This window comes from Erythrolamprus reginae, chromosome 1 (assembly GCF_031021105.1).
Source record: "Erythrolamprus reginae isolate rEryReg1 chromosome 1, rEryReg1.hap1, whole genome shotgun sequence".
Lineage (NCBI taxonomy): Eukaryota > Metazoa > Chordata > Lepidosauria > Squamata > Dipsadidae > Erythrolamprus > Erythrolamprus reginae.
This window is the reverse complement of record NC_091950.1, coordinates 115257475-115273950: the sequence shown is the minus strand read 5'-3', so window position 1 is coordinate 115273950 and position 16476 is coordinate 115257475. Positions and strand designations below refer to the sequence as shown.

The 16476-nt window shown below is 44.1% G+C and overlaps 1 protein-coding gene across 3 annotated transcripts in view; it reads left to right on the top strand.

The window, feature by feature from the left end:
• Positions 1 to 16476, top strand: part of DCDC1 (doublecortin domain containing 1) — a 315249-nt gene that overhangs the window by 286799 nt on the left and 11974 nt on the right. For all 3 annotated transcript variants that reach the window (XM_070762118.1, XM_070762110.1, XM_070762129.1), the window contains 4 exons: positions 7872 to 8079; positions 10203 to 10334; positions 12537 to 12638; positions 13538 to 13674. In XM_070762118.1, the coding sequence (XP_070618219.1) occupies positions 7872 to 8079; positions 10203 to 10334; positions 12537 to 12638; positions 13538 to 13674 (579 nt within the window). The remainder of the gene's footprint in view (positions 1 to 7871; positions 8080 to 10202; positions 10335 to 12536; positions 12639 to 13537; positions 13675 to 16476) is intronic.

Here is a 16476-nt window from a genome sequence, read left to right as displayed (position 1 = left end):
CATAAGCCATGCCCACAGTGTGGTAGTAAAAATTTTGGTAGCCCTTCACTGCAGGCAACATGTTAAAAGTAATGTTTCTATAATTTACTACGAGTTTCATTATTAGTTAATAATCTTAAGTTTGCACATTTATCCTCCCTTGTTTCCCTATGTTTCCCTGAGCAGTAGAGGACTTGTTTCTCTTGATGAAAAAATGTGCTGATATTACTTGAATTTATAAATGTAATTATAACCATGCAGAGTGATCACCTAGTGAACCTGCAAGCATTTGTAGGCAGTATATGTCTTGAAAATCAGAGATTTATATGTTAAGTGGGAAATTCAGTGAAGATTTAGGAAAGGAAAATTATATTAGGGGTTATTTAGTTAAGCAAGGAAAAATTTATATACGGCAATAGCACTTAGACTTATACAGGGTGCATTCCAAAAGTAATGCAATTGAATTTCTCCACTGCATCTGGAAGGAGAGTCCAACATGGGTAATTCACCAATCTTATTGGTAGAGACTGAGTTAATTTAAATATTTAAATATGAGGTAGCCACCGCCCCTTAGCAGCCCCCAATACCTCAGTTTTAAAAACTCAGTCTTAGTGTAGAGACTGTTGAGTTTGCTTCTCTGATGAAGCATTAATAATAATAATAGTAATAATAGTAATAATAATGATAGTAATAATACTAATAATGATAATAATAATAAATTATTAATTTTTCTGTTTTTTTTTTCCCCCTTTCTATTTGCAGGTGCTGTGAATCAGGAAAGGGATTTCAAGGGGTCTCTGCCCTCCGCGGGCAGAATCACCCCCACCGTAACTCTCCTCGAGCTTCCCTTCCCTCAGTGGGTACTATGCTCAGCGAGGAGCACCTCAGCCTAGGGTCCCCGGCCTCAGTGGCCATACCCAGCTGCCAGCTGAAGGTGAGGGGGTCAGCCCCCCTCACTGGGAAGCTTGGACGGCATGAATTTCGCCGAGAATGAAGGCGCTTGGGTTTGGTGCCCAGCCAGCACCTCTCAGCTGTTCGGCGGCTAATTTGACAGCCGCTGCCGCCGCAAGCCGCTCGCCGAGCCGGAAAAGCCGCGCGGATCGGCTATTTAAGCGGCTGTCAGATTCGAGCGTGGGGGGGCAGGGCCCTTACCGGCGAGTCTCCCAGGGAGCTGTCAGCGGCAGAAAAGAGCGGGAACACCATTTTGCAAGGTGAGGAATCCCGCGCCCGCCATGCTTTGGGCGGGTAATGTTGCTCTCCGCCCAATCACTGGGCGCGACCAACTGTCACTGGGCAGAATTAGGCTCTACAGTGCCTAGACGCCATTTTTCGCTGATATTTGGCCATTGACAGTCGTGTCTGTCAAGTGTCTCTTGAGCTTGCTGTTTAAAAACAACTGTGAACTGTGAGTAATGGCGGAAAAAACCTTAGAAAAGGCATCTTCACCCACTGTCATGCCTCAAGATAAAGGCAAGGGGAAGTCTAAGGATAAATCTAAGGCCCCAGCCTCTTCTTCATTCAAGGAGGCAGAGAGGCGCATTAAAGCGTTGGAGCAGAGACTGGAGGCAGCCCTCTTGACTCCTAGAACCACCTCTCCCTTATTGCAGACCATGGATCCACCAGCCCAATGTAATTTGAGACCATCAGAGACTTTATCAGAGAGGGAGTGGTCTCCAGAGAGGCAGCACTTTATGCCTCAGGTGGTTCCTCCAACTGGGCCTCAGCAACAGAGACCAGGGTCTGCCAGCCACTCATTGAGGAGTGCCCCATCTGCCACCTTTACACCCACTGCGGCTGGGTTGCGTGTGTTACCTGATACTTGGCAGCAGATGTCCCCTGCATTGCAAGGCCTCATCTCTGATGCTTACTCACAAGGGATGGCTGTGGGGGTGCAACAGACTGCTCAACACCCCCGCTCTACACAGCCCAAGAACCTGTGGGCTGCACCGCCCCCCTCGGGTATGGGGTCCTGGATGGAGGAGCCGTCTCCCCTGGAGGACACGGAAAAAGACTACGATTTTTCGGATGATGAATCAGCTCCGGATCCTCCTGTGCAAGCTGGACTTTTTAAGGCTCCCCTTTTCAAAATTCTGCTACACAAAGCTAAGCAGGTGGCAGATTTACCGGGTCCAACCAAGGCCTCCGAGGCCTCAGAGGACCCTAAGCCTTCAGCAGTGCTATTCAAGGAGCCCCAACCCGAGACTGAACATGTGCCATCCTCCGATATATTTAGACAAAGCATCAAACGCCCATGGCAACAGCCTGCAGCAGCTCAAGGTCCTTCAGTCATCGAAAGGAAATTTTATACCTTGGATGATGACATGGAAAAGCTGCTAGAATTTCCGCCCATCGATCAGCCAGTAATGACCTTGATCTCTAAGGCCTTAGTACCATCTGAGACTGGTGACAGCTTGAAGCCGGAGGATAGAAAGGCGGAAATTTTATTAAGAAAATCCCATCATATGGCAAGCTGGGCGTTTCGGGCAGCGACCACAGCTTCATTTTTCAATAGGGCCTCCATAATGTGGTTACAGGAGGTACAGGCCCGCCTAGGTCTGGAAGAAGGTCGCTTACGTCAGGACCTCAGTAAATTATTGGCAGCTGCGGAGTTTTCTGCGGATGCAACTCTCCATGCCGCAAAGTTTTCGGCTAGAGGGATGGCGGCGTCACTTGCATCCAGACGCCTCCTGTGGCTGAGGAGTTGGCCAGCGGACCTGAAGTCCAAGTGGAACCTGGCATCATCTCCATACCAAGGGGAGAAGCTCTTTGGAGAAGCCTTGGACCCTGTCCTCATTGAGGATAAGGACAAACGTAACACCCTCCCCAGAGCATACCGGCGCCAAGAGCGTAGACCCAATCCTTACGCTTGCCGTCAGCCATTTCGTTGGGATTCCTCTTCCTCGGCGAGTCAAGGTAATAGGTCATACACCCAAAATCAGTATGGCCAACCCACCTTTAGAGGGGACCGAGCGGCCTTTCAGGATAGGCCCAGAGGATACCAGCAGTCTCGGCGTCCTTTTAGAGGGAACCAACGTGGCTTCAGGCGCACAAAATGACTTGGCTCCATTACAGCCCATAGGAGGCAAACTTCAACGCTTCAGTGCCTCCTGGAGGATTACCTCCACCGACAAATGGGCAAGGGCCACAATATCACGAGGACTGCGCCTGGAGTTCTTGCAGCCCCCGCCAAACCGGTTTGTCACCTGTCCGCTTACGCGGGACCCACTCAAAAGACGTCATCTAAAACTGGAGATAACACACCTTCTCAAAATACAAGCGATAGAGAAGGTCCCCGAACATGCCAAGGGCACGGGATTTTATTCCATAGTGTTCCTAGTGCCGAAGTCTTCGGGGGGGTTCAGGATGATTTTAAATCTAAAGCTCCTGAATACCTTCATTCGGTATCGCAGATTTCGCATGCACTCCCTACAGTCGATTTTGGCCTCTGTTCGGCACAACGATTTTCTCACCTCTATCAACCTCAAAGAGGCTTACCTACATGTTCCGGTTTGGCCAGCACATCGTTGTTACCTCAGGTTTTGTCTCAATGGGGTCCACTACCAGTACCGTGCCATGCCGTTCGGCCTATCCTCGGCTCCCCGTACTTTTACGAAGCTGATGGACATTCTGACAGCACACCTAAGGGCCCAGCCCATAAGGGTTATGGCATACTTGGACGACATAATCGTTATGTCCAAGTCCATGGTCCAAGCGCAACACCATCTGGCGCTCACACGGGAAACTCTGGAGAGGCATGGGTACACGGTCAACGTGGAGAAGAGCCATCTTCATCCCACCACATCAATCCAACACCTCGGCTCCATCATAGACACCGCAGAGGACACGGTCTCACTAACACCAGAGAGAGTCCTCAATATCCGGAGATTGGTAACCAGCCTTCGTCGACAAAGGCAAACACCATTGGCGACATTGTCCAAGGTACTAGGGACTATGGTCTCATCCATAGGGATTGTGCCATGGGCTCGCCATCATATGAGGGGCCTCCAATGGTTTCTCCTTCCGGCCCAGAGGGACAAGGTGAGTCACTCCCACCGAAAGGTGCGACTCCCAGCTTCAGTCAAGCAGTCGCTGGCTTGGTGGTTGTCCCCAGCTTTGATCCAGGGTTCTCCTCTTCACAGCCATGAGCGTGTGATCATCACAACAGACGCGAGCTTGTCGGGCTGGGGCGCCCATATGGGGCCTCATATAGCTCAGGGCCTGTGGTCTCAGGAGGACTTAACCCAGGTCAATATCAACGTTCTCGAACTCAGAGCGGTTTTCTTAGCCCTTCAGGCCTTCGCTCCCTGGGTTCAGGACAGGCATGTCCTGGTTCTGACGGACAACGTGGCCACAAAAGCCCACCTGAACCATCAAGGAGGTACGAGATCTCATCGCCTCATGGCTCAAGCCACGGACCTCTTCGATTGGGCCGAATCTCATCTGGCCTCTCTGACGGCGGAGCATATTGCCGGGACCAGCAATGTGCAGGCGGACTGGCTGAGCAGGTCCACTCTGGATCCTTCGGAGTGGCGGCTGGACCCTGCACTTTTCAAACAGATAGTGCTACGATTTGGTCTTCCATTGGTGGACCTCTTCGCAACCCCAGCAAACACCCAATTACAGAGGTTTTTCTCCCGGTTTCCGACGCCAGGGGCGTCGGAAACCCCAGGGGTTACTGTATGCCTTTCCCCCCATGTGTCTTATTCAAAGGATATTAGACAAGACAATTCGGGAGGGGGTGGAAATGATCTTGGTGGCTCCCTATTGGCCGAGACGGCCTTGGTTTGCAGACCTAGTAGCCCTGTCGGTGTCTCCCCCGTGGAGGATTCCAGATTCCAAGGTAGTGTTAGTTCAGGGGTCAGTTTGCCATCCGGACCCTCAGTGGTTCAAACTGACCGCCTGGCACTTGAAAGGGCAGGTCTGAGACAGCAAGCCTTGCCAGACGAGGTTATATCCACCATTCAGGCAGCACGTCGCCCATCAACGGTAAGACTCTACCAGGCCACTTGGGCGGCCTTCTGTAAGTTTTGTTCGGATCACCACCTTAATCCGGGGGAGGCTTCGGTTGTGTCAATCTTACGATTCCTACAGTCAGGGATAGAGAAAGGGTTAGCCCCGAATACCTTGAAAAGGCATTTAGCTGCTCTGGCAACCATCATCCGGGTACCCCACGCTCGCTCCCTGGCACAAGATCCTTGGATTAGGGATTTTATTAAGGGCGCGATTAACACCCATGCGCCTCCAGTACACAGATTCCCGATGTGGGACCTTTCCCTGGTACTCAAGGCGTTGACAGCCCCTCCTTTCGAGCCGATGAGGACGATTCCAGTACGATTGCTCTCCTTAAAGACTGCCTTTTTAGTGGCAATTACGTCGGCACGCAGAGTGTCGGAGCTGTCGGCCCTGTCTACGTGTGCAGATTTGTGTATATTCCACCCGGATCGGGTGGTTTTGAGGTTAGACCCTACATTTATCCCCAAGGTTAACTCTGGGTTTCATAGGGCTCAAGAGTTAGTGTTGCCAGACTTTTGCACACATGGACAGCACCCTCTCGAGCTGAGATGGCACAAGGTAGATGTTCGGAGGGCCTTGAAAATCTACATCAGACGGACTGGACATTTCAGGAAATCTGAGCGGCTGTTTGTGTCCTTTGGTCAGCGATCAATGGGTCTGGCAGTGTCAGCTAGATCCATCAGTCGCTGGCTGAAAGATTGTATTGAGGAGGCTTACAAAGCCCGGTCTCAAGTTCCACCAACCGGGGTAACAGCGCATTCCACTAGAAGTGCAGCCACTTCGGTGGCTTGGAGAACTCAGGCGTCCATAGAGGACATTTGCAGGGCGGCTACGTGGGCGTCTCCTTCCACCTTTATACGCCATTACAAACTGGACTCAGTAGCTTCGGCAGAAGCTTCGTTTGGGAGACGGGTTTTGCAGCAAGTGTGTTCAACTCCTGCGACCGTAGCTCAGCCTTTTCCCTCCCATGGGCAGTAATCTTTGGCATATCCCATGTTGGACTCTCCTTCCAGATGCAGTGGAGAAGAACCGTTGTACATACCTGAACGGTCTTCTCGATGCACTGGAAGGAGAGTCCAAACCCACCCGGCATGGTTGTTCGCCAGGTCACCGGAGTTGGGAGCTAAGTTAAAAAGTTATGAGGTTATATGGTTATTGTTCAATAAACAGGTTTTCCTTAAACTGGCTTCGTTTTTAAAACTGAGGTATTGGGGGCTGCTAAGGGGCGGTGGCTACCTCATATTTAAATATTTAAATTAACTCAGTCTCTACCAATAAGATTGGTGAATTACGCATGTTGGACTCTCCTTCCAGTGCATCGAGAAGACCGTTCAGGTATGTACAACGGTTCTTCTCGTGCCACTCCTGTTGGTCAGATTGGAACCGAAGCACTTGGAGTAAGTGGGGGGACACTAAGCTTTGCTGCAAAACCAGTCTCGGTGCTCTCCAAGCTGTGGAAGCAGCAGGACGTCAGTTATTGTAAACCTCTGCGTGCCGACTGTGTCATGAAAATTAGGTTTTGTGCTAAAATGAAAAAAAATATCTTGAGGAGACTAACAAAATTATTCATGAGGCTTACGGGGACTCTGCTCTGTCCTACTCACAAGTTTTGAGGTGGTTAAAGGCCTTTAATGAGGGTCAGGAAGAGATTCACAATGAACAACACTCTGGGCAGCTGTCAACTATCAAAACTGACAACAATGTGGCTCGTGTTCGACAATTATTGGACTCTGACCATCGATTGAGTATCAAGATGGTTGCCAATGAACTAGATTTGTTGTCTACTGTTGTGTTTTGCATTGTTACTGAAGATTTAGTGATGAGGAAAATGTGTACAAGCTCGTGCCCAAGGTGTTGTCAGACGACTAAAAGACCAACCAAGCGGAAATTTCAAATGAACTTTTGCAACGTATAGAAATTGAACCTGATTATTTGGACAACGTCATCACTGTTGATAAAACCTGGGTTTTTTAATATAATCCAGAAACAAAAGGCCAAAGCTCTGAGTGGCACACCAACCAGTCCCCCAAGCCCAAAAAGGCAAGAATGTGCAAATCAAAAGTGAAAACAATGCTCATTGTCCTTTTCGATAGTAAAGGAGTGATCTATAAGGAGTTTGTTCCTCAAGGACAGACAGTTAACGCTGCCTACTATGTGGATGTGCTGGAAAGACTCCAAAAAAGCATAATCGGGGCGAGATAAGGCATCTCTGCTACCTGACAACTCCATCACGACAACACATCTTGCCACAACGCGCTACAAGTCCACGAGTTCCTCGCCAAACACCAAGTGCCAGCGCTGCTTCCCCCATAGTCCTGACATCACCCCAGCAGACTTCTTTTTGTTCCCTCGGATTAAGGCAGCCCTGAAAGGAACCCGTTTTTCGTCCATAGAAGAGATACAATCATCCATGACAAAGACCTTGCGAGAGGTCCCCAAAGACACCTTCCAGGGCGCATACTGGTCATGGCAGAGTTGCTGGAAAAAATGTGTAGAGGCCCAAGGACAGTACTTTGAAGAGTTTTAAGTGTTTGTGCAAATCAGTTCACTAAATTACTTTTTTTTTAAAAAAAAATGCATTACTTTTGGAACACACCTTGTATCACCATATTTCACATCCCTCTCTAAACAGTTTATAGAGTCAGCCAATTGCCCTCATAAATCTGGGTCCTCATTTTATCTAAAATTGAAAGGATGGAAGGCTGAGTCAACTTTGGTCTATAGAATCTTAAAGAAAGAGTGGAATACAAATGTAATATAGCAACCTTGTTAGAAAAATAACAAAATGAGAATTACAGTATGGTAATTTCTTTTTTATGTTGTTAATTACAAGTCTGAAATATATACATAGGCACACACATATTTTTTCCTTTATGTAGTTGCTTTCACTATGTACAAGACGTCTTGGACTTAACAGGGCAGCTTGCAAGCTATATAACAGTGAAGGGATCCTGATCCTCACACTGCAGGATTTAGTCTTGTGTGCAGTAAACGAGTACCTCAAAAAGCAAGAAACTGAAGAAAGAGATGAAGAAGCCATTTCTGATAATGTCCTGAAACAAAGCGCATCTGTGTTTTTAAGTAAAGGTGAAATGTGACTTTCCATATCTTGCCTATTAAAAGTATATGCAATTGCTATATAGATTAACCAACAAAATGAATCTTTTTTGGAGAAAAGATACATGGAACAGTTTTCTGGCATAATTTTGTTTTATTTCTTTTTTTTACTGAAAGATATCTGCCATTTGAAATCCACTTAGATATTAGATGCATCTTAGATGCATCTTAAACTCTGAAAAATGCGGTAGTTTGTGAAAGCTTTTTGAAGTAGAGTTTTTAGATTTTTTTAAAAAAAGATAAAAGATTACTGAAACAAAATGTTGCAGAAATCTTATCGGTTTCTTTCTCAGTAAGGTATTTGTATGTTTGATCATATTCTTTAATAAAACATAGTACCTGTTTAAGTCAGAATGGACATTAAACTATTGGGACATAAATTCCTGTGTATTCTAGAACTTGAAGCAACTATAGTTACATTGATTATTTTCAGATAATATCAGGAACAAGTGCTGATTTTAAAACTAAGTTGCATATTTTTCTTAGAAGACCAGCAGCCTCACACTCACAATCATCAGATGTATACCATCTGGACCCAGCTACGTATTTGTTTATTTTTAATTCATCCATTTCGTACTCTTCATCCTTCTGTCTGTTTATTGAACCCTTCTTGGGGAAAAAACCTTCTAAGGCATAGATATCAATGAAGACAGAAGCATCAAATCAAGCTTCTCCTCAGTTTTCTTTTTCTCATTTATGTCAACCAGTACCTTTTTGCAACTACCATATTTTTCAGAGTATAAGACACACCAGAGTATAAGACGCGTCTTAGTTTTTGGGAAGGAAAATAGGGAAAATAATCTGCTTACCAGGTATTCATCTGGCCAGCATCCTTAGTCTGGTCATTTTCAGCACATTATTTTATCCTCTGGTTAGGGCTTTTTAAAAAAACTTTATTCGGAGAGAGTAACAATGAAAGAGCTTGCAAGCCAGTAAGAGCTAGGAACAGTGTTAGCATCTGGTTAGGGCTGGAAAGAAACTTATTCAGAGCAAGTTAGAGCAATCAAAAAAAACCTGGAAAGATTTGGGGCTTGGAAAGCAGTCTTCACAGAGAGTAACAATGAAATTGCTTGCAAACCGGTAAGAGCTGGGGACATTGTTAACATCTGGTTAGGGCTGGAAAGAAACTTACTCAGAGCAAGTTAGAGTAATGAAAAAAACCCTGCAAAGATTTGGGGCTTGGAAAAACATTATTTGCAGAGAGAAAGAATGAAAGAGCCTGCAAAGTAAGAGATGGGAAGATCGTTAGCAACTAATTAGAGCTGGGGGGGGGGGAAAGCTACATTCAGAGTATAAGACGCACCCAAATTTTCAGGGAAAAGGTGCATCTTATACTCCCAAAAATATGGTACTTTGTATGAAGGTGCTCTTTATGTTTTTTTTATACTTGGGCAAGGCCATCTTTCTATCAATTTTTGCTCTATTGCTAGCACTTCTTTAAGCAGAAAAAAGCTTTGAGAGTTTTGTGTAATGGATTTAGCAGCAGATTCAATGTCTATGGGGGCCTTTATCTCGACTGACAGCTACTTCTTAATTCGGTTTCTGCAGCACTCCTCAGAAGATCAGTTCAGACTAATTCCATATCCTCTCATGCAACACATTGACCCTGGAGGTGATATGTGATTCCCATCTAAATCAGAATGCTGTTTGGCTCCTATTTTTCTGCTCATTTCCACTATATTAGAACATTTTCTTAACAGGATCTTGGCCATGTACATTGCTGTGGCAGCCTTAATCAAGATGTATATGGAACAAGGGCTGTCTGCCAAATACCATATATTTCTCAGCAATAGGAGTGTGCCAAGAGGATTCTATATAAAGTTGTTAATTACGTATTTGCATATACACAGAAACAGTTTTATATGTATATACAAAAACGTAATTAATAACTTTTACCTGTCGTTTTATTTGTTTAAAATTTCTGCATGTGGCTATATATTACAAATCTTTGAAAGTCAACTTGATACCAGCAATAAATCAATAACTTAATGAGTATAAAATTATAAAATTGTACAGTTTAAGAAAATTGTAAAATAAAAAAGAATTATGAGAAAATAATTTTCATAAAATCTTTCTTTTCTCTCTTTATCAAGATAAGGATAAGAACATTAACCTTATGTCATCAGTGATAACCTCAGATATTGATCATTTGGTTTTCAGCAATATTTTTAAAAATCCAGTTGATATCTGGGTTTCCAGTGGAGAACCTTTTCTACCTTTGGACAGTAAGTCATTAAACAAAAAAGGAATCGTAAGAGCTTGACATTTCTTTCTATTTTCCTTTAAATGGCTGATACCGTATCCTTCAAATTACAAATATACTTAAGAACTTTTCTAGATAAGAACTGGGTGTTCAAGATTTTTTTTGCCTCTTCTTAAGAATATATATTAACAAATATATATTTGTTTTCGTAGATTTTCACGGGTACAGGTATGACGGTTTTGGTATATTCGGGTTTCTTCCCATGTAGGATTTGGAAATTTCTGGCGACATTTCGATGAGGTCCCACTCGTCATCTTCAGGCTGATGATATATATGTCACATGTATTTTTTGCTGAATTTGAAAATTAAGGGAGACTAGGATAGATCTATTTTGGTCTTATTTTGGCCTCATCAGCTAGCCATACCCACTGGGACTTGAACCTGCAACCTTTGCCTTGTAATGCAGAGAATTATCCTCTAGGCCAGAGGTCCCCAACCGCCGGTCCGCGGACCGGGACCGGGCCGTTGGGGGTTTTCAGCCGGTCCGCGGCGGCGCTGCCCTCCCGGCAGAGAACATTATGCAGGACGGGGTGGGGCGTCGGGCGGTGACGCAGCCCTCCACACTTCTCCACAGGGCGGGGAGAATCAGGAGGCTCCTTTGGCGGCTGGGGGCTGCCTGGCTTTGTGATTTTGGCTGGGGGGGGAGTTAGGAAGGTCCTACTTCTCCCCCCCCAGCCAAAAATTCAAAGCCTATCTGCTGGATACGGGCGATGAGTGGGACAGAGCGGCGCGGAAGCCTCTTGCAGCAGCTGCCACAGCCACCGGCTTCGGCGCCGTTCGTCCCGCCCATCGCCCGTATCCAGCAGAAGCTGCTGCCCGAGTGCTCTTGGCCGGCGGGATTCAAAGTGCTGGGGTGGGGGTGTCCTGACAGCCCCCCACCCCAGTGCTTCGCCTCCCGCTGGGACACCCCCCACCCCAGCACTTTAAATCCCGCCGGCCAAGAGCACTCGGGCAGCAGCTTCTGCTGGATACGGGCGATGGGCGGGACGAACGGCGCCGAAGCCGGTGGCTGTGGCAGCTGCTGCAAGAGGCTTCCGCGCCGCTCTGTCCCACTCATCGCCCGTATCCAGCAGATAGGCTTTGAATTTTTGGCTGGGGGGGAGAAGTAGGACCTTCCTAACTCCCCCCCCAGCCAAAATCACAAAGCCAGGCAGCCCCCAGCCGCCAAAGGAGCCTCCTGATTCTCCCCGCCCTGTGGAGAAGTGTGGAGGGCTGCGTCACTAAGCTCCACCCCTCCATAACCCCACCCCCATATGACCAAAGGGCCCCCCCCCACCGGGCCATGGAAAACTCGTCTAACTTAAAGCCGGTCCCTGGTGCTAAAAAGGTTGGGGACCTCTGCTCTAGGCTACAGTATCCAATCCCTTCAGCTCTGCACCAGGGAAGGGTTACATATTTTTGTGTCGAACCACCCTGGTGTATTGAAGGAACATCACAGCTCCTTATTTGCCTCTTGGCCCAACCCAGGACCATTTCCAAGGCAGTTAATTTTATTGATAGCCGACAATTCTATCTATATGTGTCACATGTTTGTTTTTTTTGCTGAATTTGAAAATTAAGGGAGACTAGGATAGATCTATTTTGGCCTTATTTTGGCCTCATCAGCTAGCCATACCCACTGGGACTTGAACCTGCAACCTTTGCCTTGTAAGGCAGAGAAGTATAAATATCCTATATATATAACCACTAAACCCTTCATTGTGTATTGGACAAAATCCCTTGCAGCCATTTTAACAAACTACTGTCTGCCCTTGCCCAGTGTGTGTGTGTGTATGTGGGTGGATTGGGGATAAGAATGGAGTGGAGGGCAACTCTCTTTTTTGGGTAAATTATTATTTTGAAAAGTCCTGTTTTTCACATAGAGTGGCTGTACTAAATTGTATTGAATTTGTAATTTTCCGATTTTTATTTATTCTGTACATGTTTGACAAAGGAATTTTTTAAGCACTTGAGCATTTACATAAAAATATGTCTTGAGCCATTTACTCATTTACCTTTTAATTGCATTCTTAGAGTTGGATCTACTTAGTTTGCTAAAAATATCTGATTTTTAAAGTGATATTTGCTGAAATAGAGCCAATTATCTTTCCAGACCTTTAGATGCAAAATCGTTTTTGAAAAAAAACCCTGTACCAAATATATATATTTATATATTTCATTACAGCTTTGCAAAACATAGAAAGGCAAGAAAAACTGAAGTGGCTAGAAAAAGATAAAATTCTGGCAGACCTTAATGCAATGAAACATAAAATGAGACAACTACAAGGTCAGTATTATAATGAAAGTTGATTTCATTGTAATTACATTATTTTTAATAACATGTTAACATGATATAACAACTTTTAATATTAATCCATGTATCAAAAACTTCTTTTTGAGATTTTTCAAGCTGACATTACCTATGTAATAATGATACCAATGTTCTCAGTTTATGGTATTATATTAACATTATTGCAAACACATCATTTTCTTGGTATTATTACACAAGAACTTTCCAGTATGACTGGTATGGAAGTTTTTTAAACTAATTTATTAGCTCCACATCTCAAAGCAAATATGGACCTTTAAATTGCAACCACACATTCTGCAGAGAATAGAGTTAGAGTTTATTAAGGAATAATACAATGCAAACATGTGAATGCGAAAATAATAATTATTGGATTATTCCCATTTGTTGCCCTGAATTAAAAGTTTATCTAGATTTTTTGGGGAAAAAAGCATATTACCTCAGGGACCTCCTTCTGCTGCACGAATCCCAGCGACCAGTTAGGTCCCACAGAGTGGGTCTTCTCCAGGTCCTGTCAACCAAACAATGTCGCTTGGCGGGACCCAGGGGAAGAGCCTTCTCTGTGGCGGCCCCGGCCCTCTGGAACCAACTCCCCCAGAGATTAGAATTGCCCCCACCCTCCTTGCCTTTCGTAAGCTGCTTAAAACCCACCTCTGCCGCCAGGCATTGGGGAATTGAGGTACACTTTCCCCCTAGGCCTTTACAATTTTATGCATGGTATGTCTGTATGTATGATTGGTTGTTATATAATGGGTTTTTAACTGTTTTTAGTATTGGATTATTGTCATATAGTGTTTTATTACTGTTGTTAGCCCCCTGAGTCTGTGGAGAGGGGCAGCATACAAATCCAATAAATAAATAAATAAATTCTGTTTTAGGACGCCGTATAACAAAATATAAAGCTGCTGATTTGGTGCCTACTAAGAGCCCTTTCCAGCCTGTGGTAGTAGAAGGAGGCTGGACAGAAGAAACTCAAGAAGAGATGAAGCTCATGGAAACTATACAACATACAGAGGTGTGAATATATACTCTGTGCTACCCAATTTCCTGAGAAATGAAATCTTTAGATCTAAATGCTTTAGAAAAAGATTTGTGATCTGCTAACTCAATAAATTGTTTGAACTATGACTCCTTGTCATAATGAGAGAGAAATATGTTTAATTTACGTTATGTGGGATTGATCTCAGAAGCAAAACTTATTCTTTCTTTTTCTTTCTCATCTAAACATTTTGGCTACACGTTTCACATTCTCTTAATCCCCACATATTATTATTGAAAAAAGGAATTTGGTAGTCTCCCCCGAGACTGAAGTTGTATCATATTGGAATACATTTTAGTTTATAAATGGAAGCACTACCTTTCAAACAATTATTTTCATTAAGTCATTAAGAAATAATCACTATAAAAGAATTGGAAAAATAAAAATAAAGTATGCTACATTTTTAAAAGCACTCTAAAGTACAGAACCACTAAGATAACTTTATTCTGTTTAATAAAAATCTTGTGTCAATAAGCATATTTGAAAGTTGTGGGTGGTCTCACATAATGATTGCATGAAGGAAACTGTCACTGTGGGCACGACCAATTATCAAACATGAGTTTCTTGTTCAATTTTCTGCTTGTTCAATTTCCTTACTTCAGACAAATGGTTACCCAACTCTGTTTGTGTGTATCTCTGCAGGCAGTTAGGTTGGCATACTGTAGCAGCAGCTATACACATTTTTTTTGCCCTTATTTCATCCCATGTGGGTCAGGACTCAGGATGAAATAAAGATAAAAAAAATTGTGGATAGCTGCTGCTACAGGACCCTTTGGAAGGCTGGCGCATGGCGCATGAAATACATTACTTAGCTTCCAGCTTCTTTTGCAGCTGCAATTGGCTAAAAAAGCAGCCACGCTTGCTGGAGGCAGCGGCCTGAGGGATATCCACAAATCAGCTGCTTTGTGAATGGCAGTCAGAGCGGCTCAGCTGATCCTATTAAGGGGCTGAGAAGCTCTGAGGTGACAGAGGAAAGGAAGAGCTGAATCCAGTGCTGGCCACACCCAATGTCGGCTGGTGGGACCTAGGGGAAGAGCCTTCTCTGTGGGAGCCCCGGCCCTCTAGAATCAACTCCCCCCAGATATTTGCACTGCCCCCACCCTCCTTGCCTTCTGAAAGACCTTAAAAACTCATCTTTGCCACCAGGCTTGGGACTTTTAGATCTTCCCCCTGACCACTGAATGCCTTAAGTATGATTGCTGAATGTTTGGTTGATAAGTTTTTTTAAAATTGTTTTTAAATTAAATAAATTAAATTTAAATTAAATTCAAAGTGTTGGTTATGACCTTTAAAGCCCTTCATGGCATTGGATCAGAATATCTCCGAGACCGCCTCCTGCCGCACGAATCCCAGCGACCGATTAGGTCCCACAGAGTGGGCCTTCTCCGGGTCCCGTCAACTAAACAATGTCGGTTGGCGGGCCCCAGGGGAAGAGCCTTCTCTGTGGCGGCACCGGCCCTCTGGAACCAACTCCCCCCGGAGATTAGAACTGCCCCTACTCTTCCTGCCTTCCGTAAACTCCTTAAAACCCACCTTTGCCGTCAGGCATGGGGGAACTGAAACATCTTCCCCTGGGCATGTTTAATTTATATATGGTATGCTTGTGTGTATGTCTGTTAGTATATGGGGTCTTTTTTAAATCTTTAATATTTTAAATTGTCAGATTATTTATGATTTGTTTCCACGTGTTGTGAGCCGCCCCGAGTCTTCGGAGAGGGGCGGCATACAAATCTAAGTAATAAATAATAAATAAAAATAAATAAATAGCCTTATTTTTGGGACATGACATATTTTCAGTATGCATGCCTGTCTGTGTGGCTGGGGGGTAGTCATCTAAACACTATACTGTTAATAATCTGTAGTCAACTCTATAAATACAGAGCATCAAAATAATATAATGTCTTATGTAGCCTTATAGCAATAAAAGCATTTTTTTTAAAAATCAAAAAGAATGGAAGGCATTACAGTCCAAAATACTGCATAATCCACAAATGTGGCTGTATAGGATAACTTTAATGAACCATTGGTTACTGTAACCACCAAATGTGCACATCATATAAGCTTCCATACTTTGATGTCTACTGGTTACTGTAACCACCAAATGTGCACATCATATAAGCTTCCATACTTTGATGTCTACTGGTTACTGTAACCACCAAATGTGCACATCATATAAGCTTCCATACTTTGATGTCTGCTGGTTACTGTAACCATCAAATGTGCACATCATATAAGCTTCCATACTTTGATGTCTACGGGAAAGCAAGGGTGATATACATAATACTGTACCTACCGTACATACTGTATGTAGTGGTGTCATGATGAAAACCCCAACATTTTTGTATTTGGGTTGCATTGTTGCAGATACACATATTGTCACTTTGATGAAATCTTGGTTTGCTGCAGATGTCAGGACTCTAGATTTCTTTTCCCTGACCCACTTTTGCCTTCAGGTCTTCACTGGAAGATTCAATTCTTATTTGGCTTCAGTGAATGCTTCTTCAGGGATACTTCTTACCCAAAAATTTAGATAATGCCTTAAATCGCTCTTGCTTAAATAGAAGGATAAGTATCAGTGTTCATAATTCTAATGTAGCATACTTTTTGTTGCATTATATTCATTCCTTTTTGCTTTGAAAAATATAAACTATCATACAGAGTTAGCCATTGATTTTAACTCCATGACTTCGACTATGGTTCACCCTAACTTTGTTGCTTGTATCAATTTTATATACTGTATTGATAAATTTACAATTTATATTGACTGGTTCCAAATAT